Below are 13,947 nucleotides of genomic sequence, written 5' to 3' on the forward strand. Positions count from 1 at the left end.
ATTCTACATTCTCACTGTAGAACAAGAACTACTCATGTTAGTTATCTACTGGACTACTTTGCTTAATAATAGATAGATAGATGGACAAACAGACAGACTCACAAAACCCTGATTTGTCAAGCTATTTTGATACAAAAAACAAATGCAGCAATCTGCCCTGTGACACAATTTTAAAATGTTGTTGAACTGAAATAAAATGTTAAACTATGTTAAAATCTAAAATACTACCTATATATGTGAGCAAATAAAGAAAACAAATGGACAAATGTTTACTTAAAATCTGTTTCAAGGGGTAAAACTTGTCTCATATTACAAGAAAAAAGAAAAAGAAAAGGAAAATAAAGAATGAAAAGGAAATTAAGGAAAAAGCAATTTCTGTCATATTATTAAACATATCTGCTATTAAAAAGCAGGTTAAAGACATTAATAAACACAAATTAAAGTGTTTGTTCTTATTTAAAAGTGCAGTTTCCTGTGTCAAGTAATTTATATATCATAATCAATATGATCTATCTATGATTTGCAAAATATTAAACATTCATTCACCTGTCCTTTCTGATTTGTCAGGTATGTTGTGATGTGTTACTAAATGCTAAGGGTGTACATTTTCCTGTTGCAAGATCTATATGTAAATTAGGCAAATCCCAGTGGACATAATTGGTTTATGGAACATTGTATAACATGCACCATCTACTAAACCACCTTTTATTCTAGAAATGACTCATTTCAGTGTTTGTTTTTATTCTATAAATAAGCCTTATTAGAGTGTGTGTTCAGTATGTTCCTACATTAGCAAACACAGCTCCATTTCACATTATGTGCATGGGGTCAGTTCTGGCTGTCATATTAACTGTTTGTTTGGGGGTGGGGGGTTGAGGCATGTGTACTTGGGATTTGTCTGAGACTACCTTGGCCTACTCTTGGCCTTCCCTGGGTTAGATCTGCCCATGCCACAAGCATGATTTCACAGTTGCCTTCACAATAACATATTACAATGCATGGCATCATTTGACTGCAGTCTGTTAATTGTTCAACCATTGTATGTTGACCAGTTGCCTTATAGTCAAATTGGCTGTTGCCATTATATCGAGTCATAGATGCTTACAGATTAATTTAATGAATTTACTCAAGACACAGATCTGCTTTTTTTCTTATTGCCAAGAAAACCAAACAAATGTATAAATACATTTCTGTACTTCAGCAGAATATGAAGGTGGTCAACTGCCCACAACTTCCAAAAATGCAGAGTTGAAAGAGAAAAGACCAAATTTCCTGAAAGAGACATATGATACAGCCAGGGTTAAAGACATGTGTTAACAAAATGCCAGGATTAAAGATATGTGTTAGCAATGTGCCAGGGTTAAAGATACATGTTAGCAATGTGCCAGGGTTAAAGTCATGGGTTATCAATGTGCCATGGTTAAAGTCATATGTTAGCAATGTGCCAGGGTTAAAGACATGTGTTAGCAATGTGCCAGTGTTAAAGGTACATGTTAGCAATGTACCAGGGTTAAAGATATATATTGGCAATGTGCCAGATATATGCTAGCAATACATGTAGCAGATGAAAGAAAATGCCTTTAAAAATTGAGAGGAGTGAATATGACTTCTCAATGACAAGAAAATTTTAGCTGGGCTAAAATTACCTTCTGTCTCTCTGAACTCCATAAGAGACAGAAAGTAATTTTAGCCCAGCTAAAATTGGAGATAGTGCTAGTATGCAGAAGAAGGCTCACATGCTGTTCACACACAACATGAATAAACAGTACAGAGCTGCATCTGACCTGGAGATTCAGAAGCACAGGAACCTCAGAAAACACCAAGACAATTAAGAATACCAATCAAATAATGAGCATCATAAAGGATATTAAGCTTGCATTTCCTAATTTGTGAATTTAATATTTTAAGCACACATCTTATATCTAACTAAAGTACTTTAAAAGTACAGACTCAAATATCAACAAATGTTCATTGTGTTATGCATATTGGTGCAAAGCGTAAGCTCACAAAGACCATCTGGGTCTATTTTATATACTATATCTAAAATTTTCTTTACAAATTTACAAAGGGGACCATGTCCCATGTCTATTGATTAAAAGTCAGAATTACACTTCTTGGTAACTCCTGTCCATTACTGTTTAGCTGAATCTTGCTCTGTCTCACCATGTAACTAAAGCCCTCCAGTGTATAGTGCGCCCTCAGCTCACTCATTCTCCCATAGCAAAAGGCTCCAGTTTAAACTCAGAGACCGAGACTGGCAGGTCTGAACTCTCATCATCTATGCAGGCAGATGGCACTGGAAAAAATAATGGAAATGAATTTAGGCTTGGGAGTTGGTAAGAGAGGGCAATGGAACAGGAATGTACAAGAATCTAAAAGAACTGAAAAAAGGTTGTATTGCTCCTATTATACCACAAACATTACAGAAAGATGCCTCACCTGTAATAATGATGCTGGAAAGACTCTGCAACCCTTCATCACTATGACTTTGGGTTTGTAGGTGTCTGAAGTGCTCAACAACAGGTACATCTTTCCCCTCTACATCCTCAAACTTAGTGTCAGAAATTCTGGTAATATCCGAGGGCTCTTTATAGAGTTGGCCAAGCTGCACAATAGATGAGGGTTATGGGGCTTAAAACAGGCTGAGCAATCTTGGACAAAGTTGTAGATAACCAGATAATTGCTTGTAGATAACCATATAATCTGTCAAAAGATAAAAGTTCAGGGCTACCTTCTGTGAGAGGGCCTCTGTTTGGCTGGGTGTCAGATAAAGACCAGTGTAGGATTCCTGTAAAATAAAGTGCAACTTAACACAAAATCAACACAAAAGATTAACACAAAAGATTTGCTACATCTTGGTACATATAAATACAAATTGTAGAAGGTAAAATTAGATTATCTAAAATGATTAAGTGGACTTCTGAATTTATTTGAAAGACCAGCCACTCATATTATGGTTTTATATTTTTGCTATAATTGTAGCTAGCACAATCAGATTTACAAGAAAGAACATCACTTACACTGTAATGTTCATATTCCTGATCCAGTGAACTTGTTGAAGCCATTCCGCAAAACTGGAGAGGACTTCTCTGAGAATGGGTCACTTTAGGATAGCGAGCTGTTTTCTCTCTTCGGGTTTCATAGCCAGACATTTTGGACTGTAGTTTTGGCATTTCCTTTGCACGTGCACATGCCCTACGAGGTCTTTCTAGTGTCATGTTTGGCAAGTTCTTTTGGTTTCCAGGATTCTGCCAGCATATATCTTTATCCTGAGCAGTAATTAGGTTGGGTGGTGAAAGCAGCTGCTGTGGTTTGTATTGTGGACCTTCATGCTGGCTTTGGTATTGGTACGGCTGCTGATACTGGTTGGGGTGTAACAGTTGTACTTGTGGATTCCAACATTGTTTAAGTTCCTCATATTCTTCGTGGTGCTGCAGTGACTGTGTGTGGTGGTGCAGTGGATGTTGTTGTGACTGCTGCTGTATATATTCCTGAGTCTGTAGACAATGTTGATGATACAATGATGATCGTTGTGGATACTGAGCCTGCTGGTACTGATGATGCAAGATTTGTTTTTGTTCATACACCTGATGCTGGGATGCATGTTGTTGTGGGTTCACCAGGTGTTGCTGTGAGTTATTTTCATCTGATGGTGGGACCAACGTTGCCTGCTGATGCTGGGAATACTGTGGTTGGGCTGTACTTTGAGAACTTGACTGCTGCAAGGCATTCTGGCATTTCTGGCTTGTTTCTTGTCCCAAATGAAGCCATGTCTCTGGTTGATGGTGCTGCAAAGACTGACATGCCACTGGAGACTCTGGTGGAGGAAGCTGACTATAGCAATATGTTAATTGTTTGGTCTCCTGTGACATTTTGTTTGTATTAAGTGGGACACCCTAAGAGATGAACCAAATAACAGATAAATTACATGAAAATAGTATACAAAAATATAATAACATTAAATAACTCATATCGAATATTTTGAAAATATATTACAATATACTGAATTTACATTTCTGAATATACTGTTAGCATGTTGCAAGGAATTTACTGTTGATATGGGAAAAGTATACTGGAAAAAAATAGTTTGACACAGCAGCAACAGACGTAGGAAAGCTTTTTGTCATGTGATGCCATTAATTTCCATAATAATTAAATTCCCCATGGTTTAATGATGTCCATCTTCTATTAGAATTAAATCTTACCTGGGTTATTGAGTACAGTGTTTGGGACACATTGGGTGAGAACTGCTTTGGTTGTTGCCAAAGAGATTCTCCACCACTGGGCATTATTAATGGATTGAGCTGGGTTCTCTTCCGTGATGAAGTGGTATGTGGCATTGTAACTTGTCCAGATGCATGTGGTGAGCAAGAAAGAGATGAGGAGGAGCAAGAGCGAGATCCACCAATCCCACTGCTATAACTGCAATGGCTGGTTGCTGACTGGAGAGACTGGTTACTCAGAGAGGAGCTACTAAGGGAGGACTGTAGGGACTGGTTGCTGTAGGAGGCCTTCCGGGAGGAGTTGCTCAGCGACAGGCACAGGGCTGTGGAGCTAAGAGAGTTGGGCAGAGAATGGCTGCTAAGCGTTGACTGGAGGTTGGGGTTGCTGAGTGAAGATGGAAGCAAGGGACTGCTAGTGAACAACTGGAGAGATGATGACAAACCTGAAAAAACAAGAAACACAAAACAAATTGTACAAATTGGTTCTGATCACAAATCCTGAAAGGCTTAGAACTTTACTGGGTAGATGGCCACCTCCTAGTTTACATCACAGTCTTTTTGTTAATTAAAACAGCTGTCCATAGGCCAGTTACTCATATCTTGTGTTAGTATATGTGGAATGATGACGACCAATCAACCATCTTAAAAATCTGGTTCGGGTATTGTACTTGGCAGAGGAAAATCCCTGCCGGTCGTGACAGTAGAATGTGCAGGAGTGCTGAGAAGGTGATGCATGCTGGTGGGGCTGCAGAGAGAGGAGGTGTGGCTCCGAGGGTCTGGATCCAGGAGCTCAGACACAGCAGACGGCAGGTGCAGACTGGACAGGTCTGGGAGAGAGCCACTGGTGCTGAGAGAAGGGACATCTGGGAAAGAACAGCTCACCTCCGGAGCACAGAGAACACTGGAGTGACAGAAAAAGATGAAAAGCACCATATCATATGAAAATATAATGTTAAAATATAAAAAATTGATTATATTATAATCTGAAGTCAATCATGCTGCAAGAAATTTTTCAATATACTGTATAGATTTGGTGTGGATTTAGACATGATAAAAGTAGGAAACTTACTGTTTTCCAGAGGTATCACATCCTGGTAACATTGATGACAGCTGAATAAAGATATTACATTATAATAAACTCTTAATTTAAATATCTAATATCTATACAAGCATTTTAAATTTAGGTAAAACACCTTCTGTGAGTTGAACATCCCCTCCTCTTGAACATTTTCCTGAATCCGAGGGACAGGATGCAGAAACAATGGTTGCCCTTGGTGGAAAAAAAAAATGTTAATTGAGGGAATTATTGAATCATCTAAGATATCAGTTACTCTATTAGTCTGAAAAGTGAAGGATCACCTTAAAACACAAAGTAATAAACCATTGTGCCACAGTTACCATAACAAAAGTGAAAGATGAATACCATAGCAAAAGTGGAAAAAATGGCAAAACCCAACACTTTAAAAACACAGATGAAAAAAGATATCATTGGTTCAGTTATATCATTCTACTGTATCTTTCTATAAACCACTTTTGTAAACCTTGATTTAAAATAATGATTATTATCATCATTAATAATATTAATGGTAGTAGGAAGTATAATTAACTTCAACAATAACAAGAAATATGAAAAGCAATTTGGAGTCCTGCTGACTTGAACTCAAATTGCTAGCTTTCCATAACTGTGTAATCCTGTATTACTATAATAGATTCTTAGTATAACAGAGAAAGTCACAGAAAGAAACCCACCACTCTTTCTGGAACAGGCTGTCAAAACCTGGGTAGGATTTGTATCACCAATGTTGGTAATCCTCACACTGGTGTGGAGGGCAGAGTCTGAGTTAGTCCTAAAAACAGAAACAATAGGTCCTAAGAAGATCCACTGAGTAGCAGAGAAGTTAGGATATATTACACAGATTTCCACTCACCTATTCAGGGTTGTTACTGGTAGCTGGTCCACCTGGCTTTTTTCATTCACAGATCTACTGGACCAGTTCCTTTGGAAGGGACCGAATTTTAAAGAAACAAGTGGGAATCTCAACACATCCATACATATTAAGAAGGGTTCAAAATCATTTTGGTAAATGTCAAGGAAATTAATTTGCAGTAAGAAATGCTTAAAACCCAAAGCAAATGGTGAAAGAGTTATTCATAACATCACCTTCGCCAAATGGAGCTTGAGTGAGGCGATAATTGGAAAGACAGATAGGGGGCACTGTCAGTCTATAAAGTACAGTTAAGGTTATAATCTTGTGACTTGTAATCACAGAGTAGAAAACATGTCATCATTTTAGCCTTTGGAGGATTATCATAGTCTTCTCTATGATCATAAGCCTATGATTTCTGACTTGTTAATGAACACAGTAGAAACAGATTCTTAGTTTTACTATGATGGATACATGTCTCCTATTTGGTCTTCCAAGGGCTCCAGCTCGGACATCTCTCTTTCCATGGTCTGGCCTCAGGTGCTGCTGCTGGGTGGCAAAGCTACAGTCGAGGCTCTATATGTGTACAAATAAGACCAAGAGAGTAAAGTGTTGGGTGCTAGACAGGAAAGAAACGAAGGCACAGAAGCCAAGGTCACTGTAATCTTGGAGACTACCTGAAAAAGGAAAGCAAACCTGCTGACAGTCAGTATAAATTACATGTATGCAAACATACATTCCTGGCCAAAAAAGGGGGGCCAAACTCAAAATTAAATGTAGAGGTTCTAAGAACAAATCATTGGTCAGGAAATTGACCTAAAAAAGGCTCTCCTGAGACCTTTGCTAGTCTTACTGCAGCATTTAACTCTTGGGGAGGGATGCTGGAAATTCACTTACATTGTCTTCTTAAACACAAAGATAAAATCATGAAAAGATCTAAACGTTTTGATAAAATTCAAACTAACATGTCTATGTGTTCAAAAATTTCCAAATATATCTTGTTGAGACCTTTATTATATAATTTTGGGTTTGGCCCCTTTTTTGCCCTGGAGTGTATTTTCAATGTCTGTGTTTGTTTTACACACAGTGTAGTCTGTAAGGAATTGGTTAGAAATATATAAAACAGTTGATTTTGATGTTCATGATGGCTATGTAGGGTGGGCACTTTAATAACCCCTAAAAGGATGGCATCACACCCCCAAAAGAATGACATACAGGGAACAAGGACATGACACTATGCTACATAAATAATCTATTTAGCTAGCTACCAGAGCTGACCAATTTGATCTAGAAATCTATAATATAAATTATACCAAACTTGGCCCTTACATGTAGTATTTAGGTCTGGCATAGTATACATAAAGCATGAAATTCATCTTACCTACTCTTCAAAAGTAAAGGATGTACTGACCACTGAGAAATTAAGTCATTGTAGTTTTTGGTACTTTCACACGATTGCAAACATCCTAACCGACTAGCATTTAGAGCATGGACCTTCTGTGGTTAGCTGGATGGTGAGGAACAAGGCAATCTTTTAAATCAATGAAACACAACATATCTTTTATATGTATGTGACATGCTAAAATAATAATAATTACAGACTGCACAATATCTTCCTCTAGGCACCTTACAAATTTTCATGTTCCTAAGTACTACCAGCCCACCAAATAAACTGAGTGGTAAACTGTGTTCATCGTTTCAGGTATGTTTAATAAAAACATGATACAAAATAATTTAAAAACCACACACACTGGTTTCACCCATTGGTAGAGGCTTCATGTGGAAATAAGATTTGAATGCTTAGAACATGGTAATTGAATATTAGCTAACATTTCAATTGTTCAGTTACAAAACGTCATAAAATAAAATTATTTTTGTGAAGTCCAGAATCAATGGTCTATCTCTGCCTAACCACCATGACATAGTGAAAATGTGTAATTATTAGTTACGACTAAAAGAAAGGTGCAAAGGACTCACCTGGGTATCTGCAGATTTTGATATATGATTTACATTTGGCAGGGATCCTCCATATGGAGCCAGACTGCGTGCTTGTCTAGCTCTCTGAGCCTGAATCTACAGTGTCGGTGAATATATTGAGGTCAATGCAATAGCTTGACTTCGTGTCCCATTTATAGAAATGTTTAAAAGTTTAAAACAAACGCTCCATGCATGTTTACGATGTCATCTGGCAAATAAGGCTACAAAAGCAGGTTAGCATAGGCAGAGATAAACACCATTCTTAAGTACCGTTAGTAACATGGAAGATTTACTATATAACCTGGTTTAACATATCTAGAATCTCGCAAAATTCAAACCACAGTAAAAGAGGTTTACTGAATTGCATCTCCAGACATCTAAATAACTTTTTTTAGCTCACGTATGGAGCATGTCGGTGAAGCATTCCCGATCCGTTAAGCCTATAAAACCACAAACTAAGGCCTAAGAGTTTTCTGAGTCAACTTGACTCACCCTGGTGGAAGTGATGTCCATCATAACCTCTTGGAAAGCAGCGGTGTCTTCAGCTTGCCGTTGATTGTGCAAAGCGATTTTCTCGCTAAATTTGCGGGGATTGCATGTAAAAGATGCGGACCCTGTACCGGGCCAGCGGCCGGGTCCTGTATCCCTGTTCCTACCAAATTCATTATTTGATTTCATTAAGCAGAAAAATTGCCTCAGACGGACAGAACACAAACAGCGACCGATAAAGAAATACTCCTGAGATTCGCGAGAAATACTTTGCGGATAATGTAGTTCTTAAAAGTAAAATTAACATCTGTTAAGGCCGCATATATGCGCTTGTAAAACTACAAGCGCGTAATGTTTACTTGCAGGTGAATAAGAAAACAACTATACGATTATGGGAAATGTAGTTTCCCGATCTTGTTGCACTTTGTATCTAAATAGCCTTCGCTACTGTTTGTTCTTTACAATTAGGTTACCGTAGTAAAATCTTGAAGAATTTATATAAATTTTAGTATACGCGCAATGGATAATCTTTTTATAACCACATTACTGTTTTCCGAAAAAGGACATTGACTATGAAACTCCAATTCCCATCTAGCCATTGGTTGAGATTACAAAAACAGTCGAGGCACTTCCGTTAGTCATACTCGCAAACAATTTCTGAAAAGATGTCCGGAAAGACCGTGGAGAATAAAGTTGAGCGTGCCGCTAACAACAAAAACGTTTCCCTCCCTATGTCACGCGTAAAATTAATAATGAAAAGCTCTCCTGATGTCTCATGTATTAACCAGGATGCCCTTTTCTTGACGACGAAAGCAACGGTACTTTGCGACCAAAGATATATATTTTTTATACCTAGCTAGGTAGCTAGCTGGCTAGCTGGCTGTTTTTGAGCCAATTGAGTACCAAGCTATAGTTACGTTAGCTATCTAATTCAGCCAACTATAAACTGATGGTAGTCACAAATGTTAGTCGATCTTATAGATGTGATCTGCTTCAGACTTAACTAGCTAGCTAGAGTATCCTTTAACTTTACTCTTAATCATAAACGCATACTCGTATGTTTGTAAAACATAACAAATAAAAGTGACTGAAAATCACTTGGCTGGCTAGCTTGCTACTCGTTAGCTATCTTAGTTGGCTACTTTAACTACATGCGTTCAATGCTGTGGTGTAGATTGGTCATTTTCTTGTCAATATCAGCTGTGTTGACAAATCTAACGTTTTGTTTAACAAAATGCTAACTTACTTTACGTCTAAAGAATCGAGTCATAGCCAAAGTAACGTGTACCTTCTTTCATTACCGCCTGCTCTGTATTCATATGTTATATTATTGCTAGGAGCTTTTCGTTCAACACTTGGCTTTATCATCGTATAATAAAGGATCTGGAAAGCAAAAAAACACACTTTCATACAGCGATCTTGCTGATGCTGCAGAAGAGACGGAAACCTTTCAGTTTCTTACAGGTGAGAGCTTTCTGTTTGTCAGAGGCTTCTGTAGGTAACAGGCAGTAGTTTTGGTGTGTTGTAACGTTACACCAACCATGTGTTGTAATACTAGGGAAGACGATAGTAGCCTTTTATCAGAGCTGGGGTTTATTTTCAGTCAGTTCAGTTTCCGTTCAGCCGTTTAGATGAAATTCATCACCCAATACCTGAAGTTCACATTACTGATATATTTTTATCACATTTTTTTCCAATTAGGTCATGTTTAATTGAGTTACAGGTAGCTCCCTTTATTTTTTTCCAGTCAGATCAGGAAAAAATATGTGTATAAGGAAACAGTATTTCACAAGTTATTTCACAAATTTTTGCACATAATCAGAACCGGATGTTCTTTTAGGCTGGTCAAGAGAAATATATTTGGCCATATGTAACTGCAACAAAGCAAAAAGAACAACTGGGGCATTTTTAACATTCACATAAAATGACAGTTTATCTTAATATATCAGGTATGAAAGCTTTGCCCAATCCAAATTGCCATTACAGCTGTTGCAGTTGTGTTGTAGATTATGTGCAAACATCCTAGCCATAATGTTATCAAACACAAACCCTGCTTATTTAAGTAAAATCTTGTTTTATATTCTTTTTCTTTTCCTAGACATTCTTCCAAAGAAAATCTTGGCTAGGGACTATTTAAAGTCCCTAGAGGAAATGGAGGAAGTTGATGACAACTGACACTGCTGAACAGCCCTTAAACAGGCATTACATTGAACTGTTACATCATCTTCAATATTAGTGTATAACATGATGTGAACAGGTTCCAAAAAAAAAGTCTAACCTCATTCCTCAGAGCTGAGAGTACAGGATTAAATTTCAGACATTTCACCCAAACATCTGTACTTTTTCACTTTTGATGTGTTTGGGTGTTAATGTAGTTTGGCTTTGTGTTTGTTTATTCCTTCCCTCTTTTCCACCATAATCACGACAGTTGTTGTTGGAATAGTCACTAACTACTTTAGACTATAGTTTTTTAATCTCCACCAGAGAACTTGTAGCCTAAAACCAACAAAGCAGCTGGCTGCAGAGTGCCTGAGAGTGTACATCTTGTAATTATGTCCATTGTATGTCTTACCCAAGTTCTTTGAGAAGCTCCTTGTTCACTCATACAGTCCTTTATTGTATGCATATCAATAGCTGGCTCAAATCCCTGAGACACAGATGCCTTGAAAGCAGTGTTGCCCAGGGCATAAAATAGTTTCTGTGTATCTTTGAATGGGCATTACACTGTCTCACTTTTTGTCACACCTGCTGAGGAAAAAAAAGTGGATAAATGTCAATACGTACATTGTTCAAGTGAAATAAATGGATAAGATGTACGGGTTTTTTTTTGTTAGTCTAATAATCAAAATTATGCACTGATTAACTGGAGATCTAGTTTCATAGCAAATTTTCTATGGATTCCATTTATAGTATACCTATGTGCATTCGCTGCTGTGCTTCAGGGTAGGGTGTGAAAACTGCTTACTGAGCAAAGCTGTTTTTTATGCTATTGGTAGTCTGGCCACGCACTAAATTTCCAAGTTGTGAATGTTTTTACTTGAAATTTGTAATGTGTTTGACATTTTGTATAGTGTACTGTATGATTGGTATGTTTTCAATAAATTTAAAAATTGTGATTTTTTTTTTAAACTTCATTTTATTTGATTACTTTCACTTTTTCTCCATCATTGAAAAGCTTGTTAATTGATTGGGGTAAAACATTTTTTTCTTTTTTTTAAATAAGGGCATTACTGAAAGTGTCAAACACAGCAGTATGTTAGATCACTATGGAACAGCCTGGAAGCTGTGAGCCTGAAAATATATTTTATTGTCACTGTGTTAGGGGAACACAGGGTCAATAAAAATAACTGAAAGAATGCCAAACTTGATAACATCATTAAAGACAAAAATATACAATAGCTAAAAAAGATACACTATAGACTGTTTTAAGCCTGCTTTTTATGTTAAATTCTGCTTCATCATAGGCATGCATTGCACTCAAGTGTATCATGAATTATCCATTTTAACACCTTTTAGTATGCCAGTAGTTTGGTTAGTCGGTGTTGCATGGAGTCTAAGGTCATCTCTAGATTAGAGAGGTGTTGCTCCAGGAGGGCTGCCATCTGTTCCTTGCCATTTATGGAGTCCATAGTGTTTCTAATCTGCTCCTTTAAACTAATGACAGAAACATTGTTTACCTAATTACAATAAACACTGACGTTTGATGTTTTTGAATTTGGAATGATGGCAGAGCTAGTCTAAATTGACAGAGAAACGACCAAACTCTTTTGTGAACCAAACCTTAAATGTATTCATTCCAATCACAAAACATTTTGAAATGCATTCAGCTTTGTTGGAGACAAGACATACATTGGTCTACTCAGCTGCATTGCTTGGGAGGCCTTTTAAACTGATTTAAAGTTCTTATACAAAGGTCCTATTTTTCTGAATAATTTTTTTAATTCTGATGGAATTCAGCAGTGCTAGAGGGCTCCAAAACATTTTCTTCAGACACAGTTTAGTTTACAGCAGGCAATATGGCAGGAATGCAAATTACCTGGAGTAGGTATAGAGCTCCCCTCCCTGCTTCCTCTTCTCCTCCAAACTGAAGAAGACCTTCTGTATAGAGTCTACTGTCTGTGCAATGCTGAGGTGCTCTGCCCGAACTCCCTCCATGCCTTCTCTGGCCTGTTGGTCATAGGAAGATCCACCTTCCTCTAGGCCACTAGCCTGGGACACAGCATGCAGTGCTGCCCGGTTCTGAAGCACCAGCAGACGGGTCTGCTCAAACTCCTCTGGCCCTGCGATGTCATCCCAGCACACGGCTGATGACGGAGGCAGCCAAAACCGCTGAGTGCAGTTGGCTGGCCTTCCAGGCGACTCTGTCACAAAGGGACTGTCTGCAGGAAAACTGTGCAGAAGCTCCTGCAGACCAGACCCCCACTCCCAGTTTCTGCTTTCCATGTCAGACTCCACCCCCAAGCAGTCTCCAGGGTACCACATGCCCAGAAGGAGCAGGTAGTTGGACACCAAAATCCATGTCATCCTGTTGCAGTAGGAAAAATAATGAAGAAGCACATGTAACATGTACACAAGTTCCCGGTCCAGATCCTGAGAAGCTTCAGTCTATCATAATCCTTTAGAACTGCCCAACTGGGTCCACACACAAATGAAAGTAGAATATCCTCCAGGACATAAATGGGAACCATCTAAATTGTTTGTTTAAAACAGTTATTCTTCTGTCATGTTTTTGTTACGGTAATATTCAACATAAACATCAATCCTAGCATTACTTTTATGTGTTTATAATTTTGGAAAATGTTACGTATGTATAAAGCATGTTTTGAGCGTGGTGTCACCTCGTTCCAATAAGCCATCAGTAAATTCAGTGGAGCCTTTCAACAGTATTTTAAACTCAAACATGATATCAAAAATCGACATACGTAACAAATATGAATTGTGTTATAGCGTTAAAATGTTAACACTGTCTCCCTTAATCTGGTTTACCCAGAATTTCCTTTCAGTCTGCAATCAAAGCGAACTTTACAATTTGAAACATATGTCGTGCTCCCAAACAGGCGAAGCGGAGCATTGTTTTTCTTGACCCTCCGTTTTTAGGTCTAATTAATAACCAACAAGTATGCCTACTCATATTTGAGAGCTTATCGTGCTACACGACCGAAGGATTCGAACGGAGTTTTTTGGGGTTTTTTAAACAAAAAAACAAAAAAAATAAACCTACCTTAGTGAATGCTCCAAGGAACGCTGTCTGCTTGCTTAACATTAAGTTGAGCACTGTGACACGCTGAGGTATTGGAAAATCTGACTCGGCTTCACAAACCGCACCATTTATT

The 13,947-nt window shown here is 37.9% G+C and overlaps 3 protein-coding genes across 11 annotated transcripts; 1 reads left to right on the plus strand and 2 right to left on the minus strand.

Annotated features, from left to right (window-relative positions):
* Positions 1–1,108: 1,108 nt before the first annotated feature.
* On the minus strand, positions 1,109–9,104 carry crtc2 (CREB regulated transcription coactivator 2). 7 transcript variants are annotated; one of them, XR_003410790.3, is made up of 16 exons: positions 8,618–9,104; positions 8,126–8,221; positions 6,623–6,724; positions 6,385–6,446; positions 6,152–6,220; positions 5,973–6,070; positions 5,417–5,493; positions 5,293–5,333; positions 4,892–5,124; positions 4,206–4,666; positions 3,021–3,896; positions 2,732–2,788; positions 2,440–2,605; positions 2,164–2,296; positions 1,785–1,808; positions 1,109–1,272 (listed from the first exon to the last, which is right to left on the minus strand). XR_003410790.3 is itself a non-coding variant. In XM_027012108.3 (15 exons), the coding sequence occupies exons 1-14, from the start codon at positions 8,801–8,803 to the stop codon at positions 2,208–2,210; spliced, it is 2,613 nt and encodes an 870-aa protein (XP_026867909.2). In that variant the 5' UTR covers positions 8,804–9,104; the 3' UTR covers positions 1,109–1,272; positions 2,164–2,207. The 7 variants fall into 7 exon arrangements, 6 of the variants coding, with proteins under 6 accessions (XP_026867909.2, XP_026867908.2, XP_026867907.2 ...); XM_027012108.3 differs by lacking the exon at positions 1,785–1,808; XM_027012107.3 differs by having other exon boundaries at positions 1,109–1,808.
* A 140-nt stretch (positions 9,105–9,244) lies between these two features.
* chrac1 (chromatin accessibility complex subunit 1) lies at positions 9,245–11,730 on the plus strand. Its single transcript, XM_027012060.3, has 3 exons — positions 9,245–9,432; positions 9,952–10,078; positions 10,713–11,730. Exons 1-3 carry the CDS (start codon positions 9,280–9,282, stop codon positions 10,787–10,789), a joined length of 357 nt encoding a protein of 118 aa, XP_026867861.1. The 5' UTR covers positions 9,245–9,279; the 3' UTR covers positions 10,790–11,730.
* si:ch211-57n23.1 (uncharacterized) lies at positions 11,174–13,943 on the minus strand. Of its 3 annotated transcripts, none has more exons than XM_027012057.3 (4): positions 13,836–13,943; positions 12,651–13,139; positions 12,124–12,268; positions 11,174–11,359 (listed from the first exon to the last, which is right to left on the minus strand). In XM_027012057.3, exons 2-3 carry the CDS (start codon positions 13,136–13,138, stop codon positions 12,127–12,129), a joined length of 630 nt encoding a protein of 209 aa, XP_026867858.2. In that variant the 5' UTR covers position 13,139; positions 13,836–13,943; the 3' UTR covers positions 11,174–11,359; positions 12,124–12,126. The 3 variants fall into 3 exon arrangements, with proteins under 3 accessions (XP_026867858.2, XP_026867857.2, XP_026867860.1); XM_027012056.3 differs by having other exon boundaries at positions 11,174–11,362; XM_027012059.3 differs by lacking the exon at positions 12,124–12,268 and having other exon boundaries at positions 11,174–11,362.
* Between the last annotated feature and the right edge of the window lie 4 nt (positions 13,944–13,947).

Source organism: Electrophorus electricus, chromosome 2 (genome assembly GCF_041902795.1).
Source record: "Electrophorus electricus isolate QZ-2024a chromosome 2, ASM4190279v1, whole genome shotgun sequence".
NCBI classification, from domain to species: Eukaryota; Metazoa; Chordata; class Actinopteri; order Gymnotiformes; family Gymnotidae; genus Electrophorus; species Electrophorus electricus.

Bases quoted from the DNA above. Each gene is read 5' to 3' on its own strand.
- si:ch211-57n23.1 (XM_027012057.3), bottom strand. From the start codon at position 13,138: ATGACATGGATTTTGGTGTCCAACTACCTGCTCCTTCTGGGCATGTGG. The intron at 12,269-12,650 runs GTAATTTGCATT...TTCTGTCATTAG, and splicing joins GAGCTCTATACCTACTCCAG to TTTAAAGGAGCAGATTAGAA.
- crtc2 (XM_027012108.3), bottom strand. From the start codon at position 8,803: ATGAAATCAAATAATGAATTTGGTAGGAACAGGGATACAGGACCCGGC. The intron at 3,897-4,205 runs GTAAGATTTAAT...TTCATCTCTTAG, and splicing joins CACTGTACTCAATAACCCAG to GGTGTCCCACTTAATACAAA. The intron at 2,606-2,731 runs GTAGCCCTGAAC...TCTATTGTGCAG, and splicing joins CAGAGGCCCTCTCACAGAAG to CTTGGCCAACTCTATAAAGA.
- chrac1 (XM_027012060.3), top strand. From the start codon at position 9,280: ATGTCCGGAAAGACCGTGGAGAATAAAGTTGAGCGTGCCGCTAACAAC. The intron at 9,433-9,951 runs GTACTTTGCGAC...TATTATTGCTAG, and splicing joins TCTTGACGACGAAAGCAACG to GAGCTTTTCGTTCAACACTT. The intron at 10,079-10,712 runs GTGAGAGCTTTC...TTCTTTTCCTAG, and splicing joins AACCTTTCAGTTTCTTACAG to ACATTCTTCCAAAGAAAATC.